At 35.1% G+C, this 15,455-nt stretch overlaps 1 protein-coding gene and 1 long non-coding RNA gene across 2 annotated transcripts; both read left to right on the top strand.

Annotated features, from left to right (window-relative positions):
- The first annotated feature begins 1,526 nt into the window (after positions 1 to 1,526).
- On the top strand, positions 1,527 to 2,629 carry LOC109165804 (glycine-rich RNA-binding protein-like). Its single transcript, XM_019314744.1, has 2 exons — positions 1,527 to 1,753; positions 2,065 to 2,629. Exons 1-2 carry the CDS (start codon positions 1,646 to 1,648, stop codon positions 2,422 to 2,424), a joined length of 468 nt encoding a protein of 155 aa, XP_019170289.1. The 5' UTR covers positions 1,527 to 1,645; the 3' UTR covers positions 2,425 to 2,629.
- A 5,446-nt stretch (positions 2,630 to 8,075) lies between these two features.
- LOC109164930 lies at positions 8,076 to 8,314 on the top strand. The gene is made up of 2 exons (XR_002051447.1): positions 8,076 to 8,141; positions 8,211 to 8,314. It is a non-coding gene; the product is annotated as an uncharacterized LOC109164930 (long non-coding RNA).
- The last annotated feature ends 7,141 nt before the right edge of the window (positions 8,315 to 15,455 follow it).

Consider the following 15,455-nt stretch of genomic DNA (forward strand, 5'->3'; position numbering starts at 1 on the left):
TAAAAAAAATGCCACGTAAGAGTCCAGTCAGCAAGGCAACCGGAAAGGATGGATGAAAACCGGCTAATATGTAAAATTGGAGGGATTTACACTATTGAGTGGGGTAATTGAGCATTTTTTAGGTCCAGTGGTCTGATTGCACTATCGTGTTACGTTCAGTGACCAATTTGACCCTTATTCCAAAAAAAAAAAAATGTTACGTTCGGAAAGTATTGAACTTAGGTCGATCACTTGGTGCTTCTGACCACCTGAGTTGAGATCTAATACTAAATTATATGTATCAAACTCATTAGAGTCCATATTAACATGTCGTTTCTTTGTTTCGTTCGGAAACAAAAATATTGAACTTAGGTCGATCACTTGGTGCTTCTGACCACCTGAGTCGAGATCTAATACTAAATTATATGTATCCAACTCATCAGAGTCTATATTAACATGTTGTTTCTTTGTTTGGTAAACAGAAAGAGAATTACTGAAAATTTCAGTTAAAGTTTTTGATATATATATATATTGGAATTGGAAGGGTATGAGTAATATAAAGACCAAAATGCTCATGTAATTGCAATTTCTAAGAGAGGATGTATGATTATTAGGGAGAACAATTTAGTCCCTACACTCTAAAATTTTTCTTCTCATGTATTATGGAATTGCAATTTTGGGGATGTGTGATTTGCAATTCATCAAATTTGAGAAATTGTAATTACATAGAATTGCAATTTTCCTAACCAAAATTTAAAATTTGTCACTTATTGAAATTATATAGGAAACGGATTGCAATTTCACTTTGCCAAACATACCATAAGAGTTTAAGTACAAAAGTAAAAGTTGAAAATAAAATTAAAAGCACGTGTAATATTACAGGGAGTTTGATTGGAATGAAGGAATTTAGGGAGGATGAATTGTAATTCGATAGGAAAAGAATATGGTGTGAATAAAGTATGAATTCAAGTTACATTGTTTGGTAAGGAGGAATATAAATTTTGAGAATGAGAAGAAAAGAAGTGGTATAAAGATTAAAATTAAAATGTCATTTATAATAATAATACTAAAAATAAGAATAATCAATTCTCATATGAGAAGAGTATGAATTTACAATTCAACAAAATGAGAGAATTGTAATTTTTTTCAATCAAACCTTGTAATTCGAATGGCCAAAGAATTATGTTGTAATAACGGTCAATATGGGTCCAGCCCAATTAGAAACAATTAATCGGGCCCAGGATTTGGTAAAAGGAGGACAGAGTAAAGAATAATATCTCTTGTCCGGATATACTTTTGCCGTTGGCAATCAATCACGCGTGGGGTCCACTCTAAAAATATCTCACAACCCATGTTTAACCTTGGTTAGTTAGACGCAGTATTGCACTTGTTTCTGTTTGGTTATATACGCTTTTTCACCAACTAGTAAAACAAAGAAATCAGTGATAACCAAACGCGACCTAACTCTATCCAACCAGGGTTATAATCACACTCCACTCTGAGTAGGATGGGCCAAGAGGCGCCGCGCGCGTTGGGCACCGGGAAAACCGTAACCCGCCCTAAACCCTAGCTTCATCCGCCTATTTATTCACAGCTTCTTTCTCTCATTTTCTCATCGTCTTCTCTTCTAGTCTTTAGCTTCTGCTTGTATTTTCTCCTTTCAGTCATGGCAGAAGTTGAGTTCAGATGCTTCGTTGGTGGTTTGGCCTGGGCCACCACTGAAAGTTCTCTACATGATGCGTTCTCTTCCTTCGGCGAGGTCATCGAATCGAAGGTCTGTCTGTCTCAGAGCAGTGATCGAATCTCGGTTTCACCCGATTCGTCTTTGTTGACATGATCTCTCTGTTACTACTACTATGTTACTTTGATCTACTGTTCTCTCTCTCTGTGTTACTATTTGTTACTATTACTTTCCCCTGAAACGGTACGTTCATCTTCCTCTTTCTGTTGAGAGGTTAAGATCGATCGCTTTTGTGTTTCGCCCCTATACGTATATATGTATTTGAGTTTGTTGCTATTATTATTGTGTTTTTAGCTTGTAGATTTGGTTGATTCTGACTGTTGTTGAATTTTGTTGTGGATCAGATCATCAACGATCGTGAGACCGGTAGATCCAGAGGTTTTGGCTTCGTTACATTCAAGGATGAGCAAGCAATGAAGGATGCTATTGAGGGGATGAACGGCCAGTCTCTTGACGGGCGTAACATAACTGTTAACGAGGCTCAGTCTCGCGGAAGCGGCGGCGGCGGCGGCGGTGGCGGTTTCCGTGGTGGACGTCGTGAGGGTGGAGGCGGTGGCGGCTATGGTGGCCGCAGGGAAGGTGGTTATGGTGGTGGCGGCGGTGGCGGCTATGGTGGCCGCAGGGAAGGTGGTTATGGAGGCGGTGGCTACGGCGGAGGTGACCGCTACTCTAGGGGAGGCGATGATGGAAGCTGGAGGAACTAATCTAGCTTTATTGTTGCGTGGTTAATGTTTTGTCCCTGGATCTGTTAGATATTAGATCTTGTTAGGGTCCTTCTGCTATGGTGTTTGGTGTTACTTTAAGTCTGCGTGTTCTGGTTATCCGTTTCGGTTATCTGTGGTTCGATTTGTTTGTAAATCTGTATTTACAAAGTTCTCGAGGAATGATGTAAACGTTGATTTGCATTTTCATCCGTCTCTTATTTTTTTTTAAATTTTATCTTTACGGTATGTTCATGCTAATCTTAATCCACTTTCTACCGAACCAATTGATGGGGAGATACTGTATAATACTGGATCCAAAAATTGATAAATCTGAAGTATTAGATACGTATTGGGCTGTATGCGATTGTGAATTATTTTAGCCCGTTTGCCCAAAAATAATTGATTAAAAACCTTTGAAGTCCATTTGGCAGGAAGTATTGGCCGAAATGAATTGGATTGAATTGAATGTTATATTATGAAAGCTAGTTGGCCACACCATTCACATAATGTCATGAGTTGAGTCACGGATCTGTTTAAAATCTATTTCATGCTGATTCCTCAAGTGCCCAACAAATAAAGTTAAATTTTGTATATATCCAAATTTAAACTAATCAACCTCTAAAGCCTTAATTAACAATAGATTTGTGTTATTGTCCCAATGACAAAATTGACAAAATTGTGTCAGCTCATGAAGTAGTACGATGTTAGTACAACCAATAATGCAAATGCATTAAGTTCACCTAATCAACCTAACCATCTACACACGTTCTTATCCAAACATCACTAAGAGGCCGCCACATACATAACGTAGCTGCAGCTGAAACACTCATAGCTTTTGGATTCCCACAACACAATCACTACTACTACTATACCACTCGTTCAATTCTTATCCCTTGTACTCTCCTTTCCCACCCAAAACAATCACTTTAAATGATATTTGTTTGATTTTAGTACGTTGGTTTAGTTATGGCGTTTGTCCTTTCCTTTTTTTATTTTTTATTTATAGGTTGGCATGCTCACTTTACCCAAATAGATGTGGGATAAAGAACTCCACGGACTTGTTTGAGTTGTTCTGTTGCTTGATCGGACAGATGGCGATTGAGAGGACCTATAGCGAGTCTCGGCGGCGATTGAGAGGATTTACAAACAAGTCACAAATGTATTATCATAAAGGAAATTATTTTATTGGTGTGATAATGACGTTTCATATATTCTTTTAAAGCAAATGTGACGTTTCATATTAATCAAAAATAAGATTGTAACTTGTGTTGTATAACACAATGGGGTCAGGTTTGGATTGAATACAATACATTTTTACTTTTAAAAAATATATATATTCTCATATTCATTGGTTCGGGGCAATATATTTCTACATTGTTTTTTTCTTTTGTCATGTTGTATAGCACAATAGGCTGGAGGTGAGCTCATGACAAATTGACAATGCATTTTAACTTCTTTTTCTTTTAGAATCGAGTACTCAACCAAAAATTAGAAATTTTTCAATAAACATTACCAATATTATCAACCAAGGATAGATACAAATGGAAATCAAGATTCTCATTCCAGCTTCAACTTGACTCCTTGTTCAAAGAATTTGATCATTTCCTGGAAGAGGATCTTTTATTGACTTATTTGTTCCAATGTAGGGCCTGGCAGATGCCAATGGCGGCATCTTTATTCCTTAGAAATTTCTTGATTCCTTACATACTGATACCAGTAATTAGCCATCCCAGATTGTATGCAAAACTTGATGAATTTAGAAAAAGGAAAACAATATAATTGTAATGTATGTGCATGCATGGACCATTTAGTGCAAGGTCCAAGGTAATGTAGGTTTTCAAGTTGCAGAAAGGACCAATCTAAGCTAGATCCCTAATTCCCAATTGGCCGGTAGACATAGGAAGAAGGATCCAGAGATAGAGATAGCTTCTTTTTGGTATACCCGGGATTTCTACTGTCAGACACAGTAACTAATCCCATAGTTGGACTGTAGACATTTCTTTTGGATGAGACAATTGGATTAGAGATTTAAGGATGTTCCATACCCAAAGTCAATGATCGAACCCTTGATCTTTGGTTAAGGATGAATGAGTGATGAGTCCATTCCACTCAACCACATCCCACAGGTTAGAGAGATAAATAGATGTTGCTTTCCATGAGAGGTAGAGGTGATGATTGGTTGAATCCCAAATATCTGCACAAATTAAATGCATATCTTTTCAACCCCCCACAGGTTTCAATTCTTTCTTTTCTTTGTTTGATCCTACAAAGTTGTTCCCCTGTAACTTTCCACTAATCATAAGCAAATTAAAGTCCATCCCCCACCCCCCCACCGGTGCAATTGTAAACTTTACTTTGTTTTCACCATTTACAAATAATCTGTATGTCAGCTAGAAGTTTAGAACGTCAAGTTCAGCATCTTGTTGACGTATAATTTTACAATACAGTACTATAAATAGTAAACATTTGATCTTAATAATCAGAATTAGGTCATCTTTAAACCCATCCATTCAGAAACTCGGTTAAGACTTAAGACTAAGGTTGAATTGGGTCATATATAATTATATACTCAAGCTTAGATGTCAATTAATAAGAAGCAAGAATGCAAGATTGGGAAGAAGGGTGTAGCATCTGCAGATTTGCCATGAAAGAGGAACCACCAAAGAGGGGCCCCTCAAGGGAGCCTTTTGGGTCATCTTTTGGCAAAGTTGGTCCTACGAATTCCAGAATCATATGACTCTACTTGTTAATTGTCGGCGGGCATTACATTATAGGACCAGATAGTATAGCTAGCTAGTTAGGGGGGCTACTCTAATCCAACTTGCTGATACTATATAGCTCCCAATCGTATGGTGTTCCACTGCCAACGTTTGCTCCTGCTGCTCCTTTAGTTTCCATGTATATCTCGGATCTTTCTACTGTTCCCAATCAATCTAATCTAATCATCAAATTGCTTCAAACACCCATATCTTGTAATATCATCTTTGCTCAAGATTCTTACCCAATTATCAACTTGATTGATAGATTGAATTGAAGGCCATCAAGCTTGCCCTTTCCCCTTCAAATCTGTAGCCTACACCAGGCAATGGATATGGTAAAAATGGCAACTTACGTTGGTCGAGTTATTAGCTTCGTAACCACATAGTTCCAAGTTCAATTCTCAATGAAAACGACCTATTGGTATTTCTTGGTTTAAACTGACCAGTCATGAGTAACATACACTGGTTTACCTCTTTCTGGTCGTTTACTGGCTAAGCTGGCGGGATTTACTCGATGCATATTTTCAGATAGTGGCTGACAGTTTTTCTCGTGATCCTAAGATCAGTGTAATCAGAAGTGCAGATTTGTAACAAATCATATAATTCCATCCAAGACTTGCATGTGTGCAGTTTTGGCTGACAGATGCTAAAAACATTGTAATTTATAAAGTTTATGAAAATGGGTGTTGAAATTAAGGATAAAGACAAGGTGATTATGGGTACTTTCACATTAATGATGGTGTTTCCAATGATTATATTTTAACATAGTTGACTGTTTATATGATGTAACAAAAATGTTGTAAACTAGGGTCTAGCTTGTCTAGCTGATACACCTGCCTAGCAAATTATTGTCTCTTTCTCATCTAAGTATTAAATGTTGACAAGGCAACTCACTTTAGCCTGTTTTAGTCCTCCGGGTCTAACTATAAACCACGAAGTGTTCGAAAACGTCTTTTCATAATAATACTCAATGAAATTATATAAATAACAAAGGAAAAAAGATCGTGAGAATCATGAATTAAGGGTCTCGAGCCAGCCCCGTGCCCTCAATAAAACCACCAAGGAACCACCACAGAAAACTTGGATTGAAGGAGATATTCTGAAGATTTGATAAGAACCCTAGTCTTGTAATAATGCAGAGAATATATGAGAGTTATGGCTGGTAAAGGAGTGCAGTACAATGAGTACAGAATCAATCTTCAGAATGAATAAGTAAAGATTTACTCTGTCCACTTCCCCCTACCCTGCTTCAACAAAGACCAAACTTTTCTTGAAAGGAATAACTATAGTAATTAATTCAGGTCCGAAAATAATGCATTACAAATGAAAGAACGAGGATGGGAAAATCACTTTTTACAACTAGACAAAGAAACGGACCCCCGAGCTAAAAGATGAGCACTATCGTTTGTTGATCGCTTAACAAAAAAAAGATACCCACGTTGTTAAAATGCAATAACAAACACACACAATAAGATTTCAAGATAAGGGTCCTAAGTCCTAACCTCCACAGCCCCAAACTGGCAAGATTCCTGGGACACGTGTCAAACATCCATTAGTCTCGTCCAACATGACATAATCATTGTACGGACGACTTTATCTCCCCATGGTATATTGTTTCCAAGACATGAATTGAATACCTCAGAAAACACACAGAAATACATCCTTGTACCACACCTGCTGGTGTATACAACTCATCAAATTTGTAGTCTTATTAGCCAGTGAATGAATCAGGGACCCATAATGTTCATTGCAGCCAAGCAAATTAAAGGGCTTTCACACAATTCTTTTTAGTAATTTGCAGTAACTAATGCATTATATTTCTCTAATACTTTCTTTTTTCTTTTTCTTTTTGGACGATGACCAGGAAATCCACAGCCACCACCCGAGTATACACTTAGAGAGCTAGAACATAATTAATTTATTCACAGTAAAAACTCGCCTTTTCTGAGAAAGAATCAGAAAGAGCTAAATCAACTTAAATTGTCCATAACGGACTGGCTTCTTCCAATGCTTTCTTACTTATCTAACTGGATGCACATAACTGCAAGTATGACAATTCAAGAACACAGATATATATTTGGGAAAGATCTGATCTTTCTGAGGGATATCAGAGTCATTGTGAAGAAGGGATTAAAGGGTTCCTGGGGAATACTGATGTGATCATAATAATTGAAGAACACAGAGATATTTTTGGGAAAAATTTGATCTTTTTGATGGATGTTACCAAATTTACAGCTTAAATTGAGAATGATGATTGTGGGAAGAATACTAGTGATTGTGGAGGAATTGGTAAAATGTTTTGCACAGTATGCCCAGTTGCCCTACATCTCTTGTGGTTCCTAAGGAGACAAATCACTAAAATTCTAAACTCTTTGCAAGTTTTATATAGTCCACTTGGTGAGACCCCACCCCCCCTTCATTCCTGGAGCTGTATATAAAGAAGCAGTCTTGCCCTCACTTTGGCACACCATCATATCTCAATATATATTATTAGCAACGTAACAGTTTTTCTCTCAGCCATTCAATTCAAAATCCCTGTTTTTTAATTAGAAAAAGAAATAGCAATGGCCTCAAGTTCAATGTCGTCTCAAGGCTCCGGGTCTTGGACCGCCAAGCAGAACAAGGCGTTTGAAGAGGCATTGGCGGTGTACGACAAGAACACCCCCGACCGCTGGTCCAACGTTGCCAAGGCGGTCGGCGGCGGCAAGACCGCCGACGAGGTGAAGAGGCATTATGAAATCCTGGTTCATGACGTCAACTACATTGAGAGCGGCCGTGTGCCCTTCCCCAACTACCGGACCACCACCCGCCGCTCCTCCAATTGATCATCTTTCATCAACACTACTTCATAAAAAGGTAGCAGCCCTGGCCTACTTATATATTCCACTATATTATTCTAGGAAACCCCGTAATCCCGAGTCCCAACCATTACTGAACACAACCATGTATGCTTTTAGGGTCGATACTCTGATCTCCTCCTTATTACCTAGTTCAGAACCTACAAACACAACCATGTATGTTTTTAAGATTGTACTGAAAACTATCCTCCGTGAGTGATCTTAGAATTTTCCTTTGAAAACCTCATATGTAAGTTTTGTCGGGTAAAATAAAGAAAGAAAATCATTTCACAAGTTCCCTTACAAAATATATAAATATTATATATTAAAACACAAACTTTTGAACATATGCCGGTATGACACGACATGTCATTCAAACTCATTATCTCATTCTATAAATTAAGACAATCTAGTTTCGAACATAAATATAAACAAGTAAACATGTATTTTCCCGATCAATTAATTAACTTAGCTCTACTTCACATGCAGCATATATGCCTCTTAAGTCTTTGAATATATATGTGTGTGTGTGTGTTCTTACATGCACCCTACCACCTAAGCTAGCTAGAACGAGGTTTAAGTGAAGGCATCATCCATGCACACTACCTAGATCTCAATCCTAGTACGTTTTAACGTTATATTATTACTACTACCGCTGCAAGAAGATCGTACGTTGTGATTATGTAATGGTAAAAAAATTATAAAATGTGGCATATTGCAGATTAAATATTGCATGCATGTCATATTGTCACGTTATTAGTTGCATGTAAATTGGTGATGGACTGTTCCCAAGCTGACTGGCTTTGTATTTTCATGCATGCAGGCCACGAATTTGAAGCAATCTCAGCTCGTACGTCCTTCAATTTATTATTGTTATAGATATATAATTAATATTAATATTATGATTATTATTGTCAAGTGTCAAGATAAAGTAGTACGTACTCCATGGGTTGAATCCAAGAATCAATAGTAATGATTCTTTGAAATATTGGAGAAATTAATGTGTGCATCGAGTTAAGGTTTCTGTGTTTGTTTCATCTGTTGTATGCTGTCATCTATCTGGTGTACGAAGTGTACGACGTCGTTATTCATTCCATTTCCTATTTACACTTCCTATGTAATGTTCCTCTTATTGATGTAATAACATTTTATGTATCAGTAAAACATGGTACCGTTTTGTGTTTTTTTTTTTTTTTTTTTTTTTTTTTTTTTTTGTGTTATATATACATTTATGTTATGTACGACATTATACAAGCTGACTAGATGCTAGCTAGCTTGGTCATTTGGCCTCACAAGAGTCTATATATAGTAATATTTATGGTACTTTTTCAGTTTGCATTTTTGTATTAAAAACACAGGTAAACAATGTTATATTAGAGCATCCTCATCAATTCTAAAGGAAAAAGAAAAAAAAAAAAAAAAAAAGAGGGTTGACGCCGAAGAAAAAAAAAAAAAAAAAAAGTAGATGCGCCAGCAAGTGCGTGCATTGCACGAGCCCAACTGGGCGCTTGCGTCTCTAGCACTCGGAGAAAAGCATAGAGCTTTGTTTTCATTTCTCAATCAGTGGACCTTACAAAAGTTTTGCACTTAGCTTGAAGAAGAAAAAAACATTTAAAAAAAAAAAAAAAAACTCCATCTCTCATTTGTTCAAAAATTACACACGTGGTTTTTACTATTCCAAATATCAAAAGAAAAAAAAAAACATTAATGTAGATGCTCTTATTATTATTTACAAGCATTTTTTAACGATGATGAGTTTAGAGTATAACTGTATAAGCGAGTATTAATATTTGATCTACTTTGTAGTTTGTATAACTAGATAAAAATTAATCAACATAGATAATACATTACACAAGAACTAACTCTAAAGCATGTTATGCCACTTCACACATCTTATTACCATTATATATAATTAGTAAAGTGTATTGTGCCGATCGACAGTAGTGTCACTTGTATTGAGTACAACTGTACAAGTCAAAAGCTTTGAAAATTTAAAGGTTTTAAATTTGTACCAGATATTGTGAAGACATTCAATACAAACTCAAGGTTTTATCACTCACTTTGGTGTAATATCGGGTACAAGAGGTATTGGTGTTGATCGACACATTAAAAATTTCCTATATAATTATATATCGCATAAAAATTATAGAGAAATTATAAAGTGTTGATTAGTACCATATCAATTTACACTAGACACCATAGAATTTCCCATATAATATATTTCCCTTCAAGTTCAACTCTTTGTAGGACCTAGATACCTATTGACGCGCTTCCTTGGTTTGAGGTGATCAGATCAGCTATGGTAACTTAAGATGGCTCATCTCCTCGTGACTCTTTACTGACTAAAGATAGAAGGAGGACTTCACTCAAAACGTATATTTAAATAGTGATCATAAATTTTCTTGTAAATCAAAGAATTGATATATGCCGAATTATGTATAAGTGGTGATCAATAATAATGGATAATGAAGGAATAAAGATCGAAAATTGACAAATAACAAAAGACTTTAGAAACGCAATCCTCTAATCATTGGACCGGCCATTAAATGGTCCCTAAAGGGACATCTTATGAAAAGGTTGTTTCCACATCGTGTAGGAAAACTCGTCTTCATCTATATCATGAATTTACAAGTACTACTATGTACTTAGGGTTTCTTCACCAAGCAAATCTTTTCAAGTTTAAACAAAATTAACATGATTATATTTTTGTTGTAATACTAATTAATGCTCACAATTTTGTTTTGTTTTTTAAAAAAAAAAAACTTAAAAAATGGTGAAGGGCATACGCAAGTAGCAAGATTCTTGCCATCTTTTAATTAAAAAAAAAAAGAATTAATTATTGAAATTGTCCATTAACTATAGCAAAATGATCAATTTAAGTCATTTTGTTGAAATCAATGGTAATTTTCTCTAATTAAGTCCCTCAACTTTAAAAATCTTAACTGATTTAATTAAGATTACTCTAGACCAAATTGATAATTTTGTTGAAGCCAATGGTTCTTTCAACTTGCCAAGATTACTCATTTTATTCACTTAAGAATTGTAGAGCCACATTTCTCAATAAGAAATATTTGAAGGGCTAAATCACAATTTTTTTATTCCATATTCAAAATTATTATTGTATAAGTATCTTTTAATCATATATTTTGTTTGTACGTGTAGCTTTGTCCATCTTATATATAGTGCATTGAACTTAGGTCAATCATCTCCTATGATTAGTTGTCTTACTTTTTTTTTGTTGTTGTTGTTGTTGTTTTTTTTTTTTTTTTGAAATAAGTTGTCTTAATTATATATGCACCATCAGTCATCTATTTTTGCTCCAAAATAGGAATGGGTGATAATAAGGCTTTAGATAAAAAGTGTGGATTACAAGTAATTGAAAAAATATGTAATGGTAAATTAGTAATAATTATTATAAAATTTTAAATACTCAAAATGCACAAAGTAAAATTATAAAGTATCATACATTAAAAAAAAAAAAAAAAAAAAAAAAAAGTACAATGGTCTCTTAAAAGTCAAAAGTGGTGGCCGAGTGGTAGATCGAACATGATTGTTGTATCAAAAAATCACAAGTTTTAGTTGAGCCATCATATAAGTTTTATATAAGATTGCGATTTACTTAGTACAATAATCTTGAGTGCAGTTTTTAAGTGTCATTAGATGTTATTTTCATGGGAGTCCCTTTTCATTGTTGTCTCTAATCATCTCTCCCTTTTCGATCTTTGATTTCATTGGAGCACAATTTTCTCTTCTTTTTTTTTTTTTTTTCCTTTTTCTTTGGGTTATTCATCTTATATTCCTCTTCTTTTTTCTTCCTCCAACTTGCTATCCATCCAAACATGAAACACCAATGAAATGGACGTATTAAGAAATAATATAATGATTGAGGAAGATTGAGGCCACACATTTCCCCAGTTGTTCAGAGCTTCAATTCGATAGTGATATCTTGAATTAACGTTGTAAAACAATGACTTCTCGCATATTCATTTGTTCAATTCTTGGAGTTGGCCAGGCCACACGCCAACTTTCACTCAATTCATTGTCGGATGCCTTTAATCCCATTCCCAATTCATCACTCATTGTTGCTTGTATATCCATTTTGATGTCACCTCATGTCAATTCCTTTACTCTAGAGTTAGTTGGGTGAGTTCAAAATTAGTTAATGGACAAGATAACTTACTAAAATATCTGTTGATGAGTCAAAATATCTATTGATGAGTCACGGTCGTTTAATCATTAATATCATTATAATTTAAACTCTTTTTTCTAAGATACGGAGTATATATACTATACGAATGAAATATCATAGTAAATAAAATTTGGTGTATATATATAGTAAGGTCCTTTTTCTTATATTCCATGATTAAATGTGGTACAATTGGGACTATATGATACTAGGATGTAGCAAGGTCCATGAGTAATGAATTATGTTCGACTTCCTGGTCCCTTATTTTGTATACAACTTTAAAGGACAAAGATCAAAGAATATATACACACACATGTAGATTGGTCCGATCAACCTAGGCCGGCTGGTTAATCAAAGGATTATATATTCGTAAATATGGATGGTTTATTTTTGGGCGATCAACTATTCGTCTACGTCAGTGGAGCATCATCAAAGGGAATCCACATAGAATTTTGCATAGATATTGATGGAATATTGAGTGGTGGGATATATTAATATTCTTTTAACAAAAGGTTGATTCTCGAATTCAAATGAGGATCAAATGTCAATGAGCACAAATGATCTGCCTAGCTTACTATTAGGCTAAGATGCTAATTTAATAAGAATGGGACTATATGATTCAAACCCAAGAACCCTAATATGACAATGCTATATGAGCATTTAGTCACCGTGCTATAAGGACCTTGACCACGAAAAAATGTCACCTTTTGGGAGCAAGAATAGGACAATTAATGCTACTTGATCATATTACTGACCCTGCAAAAGTCATACCAAGAGACTTTTTATTGAATAAGAGTTCTGGACTCTAAAATGTTACTCCCTAAATTTGTCCATTAACATTAACATTTTGTGTGTAAGGATAGAGGTTAGTAAAAAAATAAGAGTACATATAATATTTTCCATCGAATAATAACACTGCATGCCTTGCATGGCTACTTGTTATTCCTCACATTTATACTTCACAACTAGCTAATGGAATGGCCAAACACATTATTCTCAGTTTTGATATTTTGCTGGCAACATTATTAATACACTCCGCAAATTGTTAGGGAATCCGTCTAAGTGACAAAGAAAGCATATTAGTTACCATGCAAATACAAAGAACTAAATTTGGATGGTGATATAAATATTGAGAGTCAAGACCATAACATATACTGATTCAAGCCCAACAAGAATGGCATATCATTCCTACAACTCTAGATGAATTCATATTCGTTTTAAACTCCCAGATATCCTAATAAACAATTAATCCTTAATACATCAACCAATTATATGAGTGAATCTTAACAATTGCTTTCCATTCTTCGATCCAAAATCCACATTGCAATGGGCAAAAATTCCATGAAGGTTCCAGTTTGAGCTTTTATATATAGTAATACAAGAGATTCTAATTTGGCCCTCCAACAATTGGATCAAACATAGTCAAACTGTACAAATGTACACCAATTTCAAACAATCATTTCACCGTAAATTATAATTGTACTATGTGCAATCAACACTAATATCGATCAGCTCTGGTTTATTTAATATATGCAGCAAATAAATCAGGAAAAATAAGTGAAGTATTTAAACAGAGCAGTAAATCCGAAAATGAATGTTTTTTATCGCAGTTTTGCTGAGATTCGGAAATCACTTCCAATGCGATTCAGCGATCAAACCTCTATAAAATCGGAAAAAAATTGCAATCCGGAACAAAACAAAGAGACACAAAGCAGTTAACAATGGCGAGATGAGAGGAGGAGCTCAGTGAATTAGAATGGATTGGAGATATTATCCTCAGCAATCAATCAGATTAACGAGATTATTATATGCTCATCATCGCATACCTCCTCTCATCCATCGCCGTCGCTTCAACTAAAAATCTGTGAAACCCTAATTCTTTACAGTGTGTGGCAGCTAAACACTATAGAACGCAGAAGCATTTGTGGAGGATAGGGTTAGGGCTTTACGTTATTTATAGATAGAACTCGCAGAAGGTGTCTTGAATCTTGATACAAAATGGGCTTCGAAAGAGTAAAATGGATCGCCTTCGAACTGGGCTATTCCACTACGCCGGCTTATATATGGGCCAATAGACCGAATTAGCATGTGACTATAGCAGCCCATTCAGTGAATAGTGGGCAAATTATACCGTGCACCAGGGTGTACATTGCATTATACGTCCTATATTAAGAGTTTGTGTATTATATTAAGAGTTCATGTGTATTATGTAAGAGTTTATGTGTATTATGTATTATGTTAAATGATGACAAAAAAATGTATTATATTAGATTATGTGTATTATGTTAGGAGTTTATGTATACTCCACTATACAATTATGTACATACGAAACATGAGATTTTTAAGGTGCACAATGTATTATGTGCCGTGATGCACGATATAACAATTGGTGAATATTGCCAAATTTTACTGTGGACCATGGTCCACCGTATAACAAGCACCAATGGCAATTGTTAAACCATTGAATATGGCCCATCTTGCATTGTGAAATATAGTCTAAAAATTATGTGTCTACATTTCACATATTATGCGTCTATAATTAATAAATTATGTATTTCTAAATAAATTGAAGTCACAATTTATTAACTATATGGACATAATAGGTTAACTATAGAGTATAGACACATAATTTGAATGTTATTTTGGAACAGAATTTATGGAAGATGGACCATGGCCCGTGGTATAGTTTATAATTTATAATTTATACTAGTTTTTTACGCGCATTGCGCGATTGGGATAATGCCCAATGTTTTTTTTTAAATAAGTACTTTAAAGTATATTAAGACAGGATTATATTGAAATTGTTCATGTATAGATAATTGAAGGTTGAATTTGCGTATTTAAATAGGTAATTCTTCTCCCAAAGGTTGAGTCCCCAACCCCAAGGGCCCCCCACACTCCGACCCGACAGAGCATTGTGGGAAGTTGTAAATCACGGTGACTCAATGGTTCAGCAGACAGGGCCAAATGCTGATACGCACAAGGAATCTGCCCACTTTGGACATAATTCTCGCACTGCCGCCGTCCCACTAAACATTGAGCTAAGCCCGTGCGGGTTAAATAGGTAATTCTAAGTTTACAAATGCAAGATAATATAGTGGATGTATTAATGATGAGTATTTTTTACATACTTTTGGGTTTAGGGTCACAAAATCTCTCAAAATCTCTCAAGTAGTTAATATGGTTGACTTTATTAATTATATTTTTTTAATTTTTTCATGGTATTAATAAAATACTTGGTAAATAAAT

The sequence above is a fragment of the Ipomoea nil genome, unplaced genomic scaffold (genome assembly GCF_001879475.1).
Source record: "Ipomoea nil cultivar Tokyo-kokei standard unplaced genomic scaffold, Asagao_1.1 scaffold3069, whole genome shotgun sequence".
NCBI lineage: Eukaryota > Viridiplantae > Streptophyta > Magnoliopsida > Solanales > Convolvulaceae > Ipomoea > Ipomoea nil.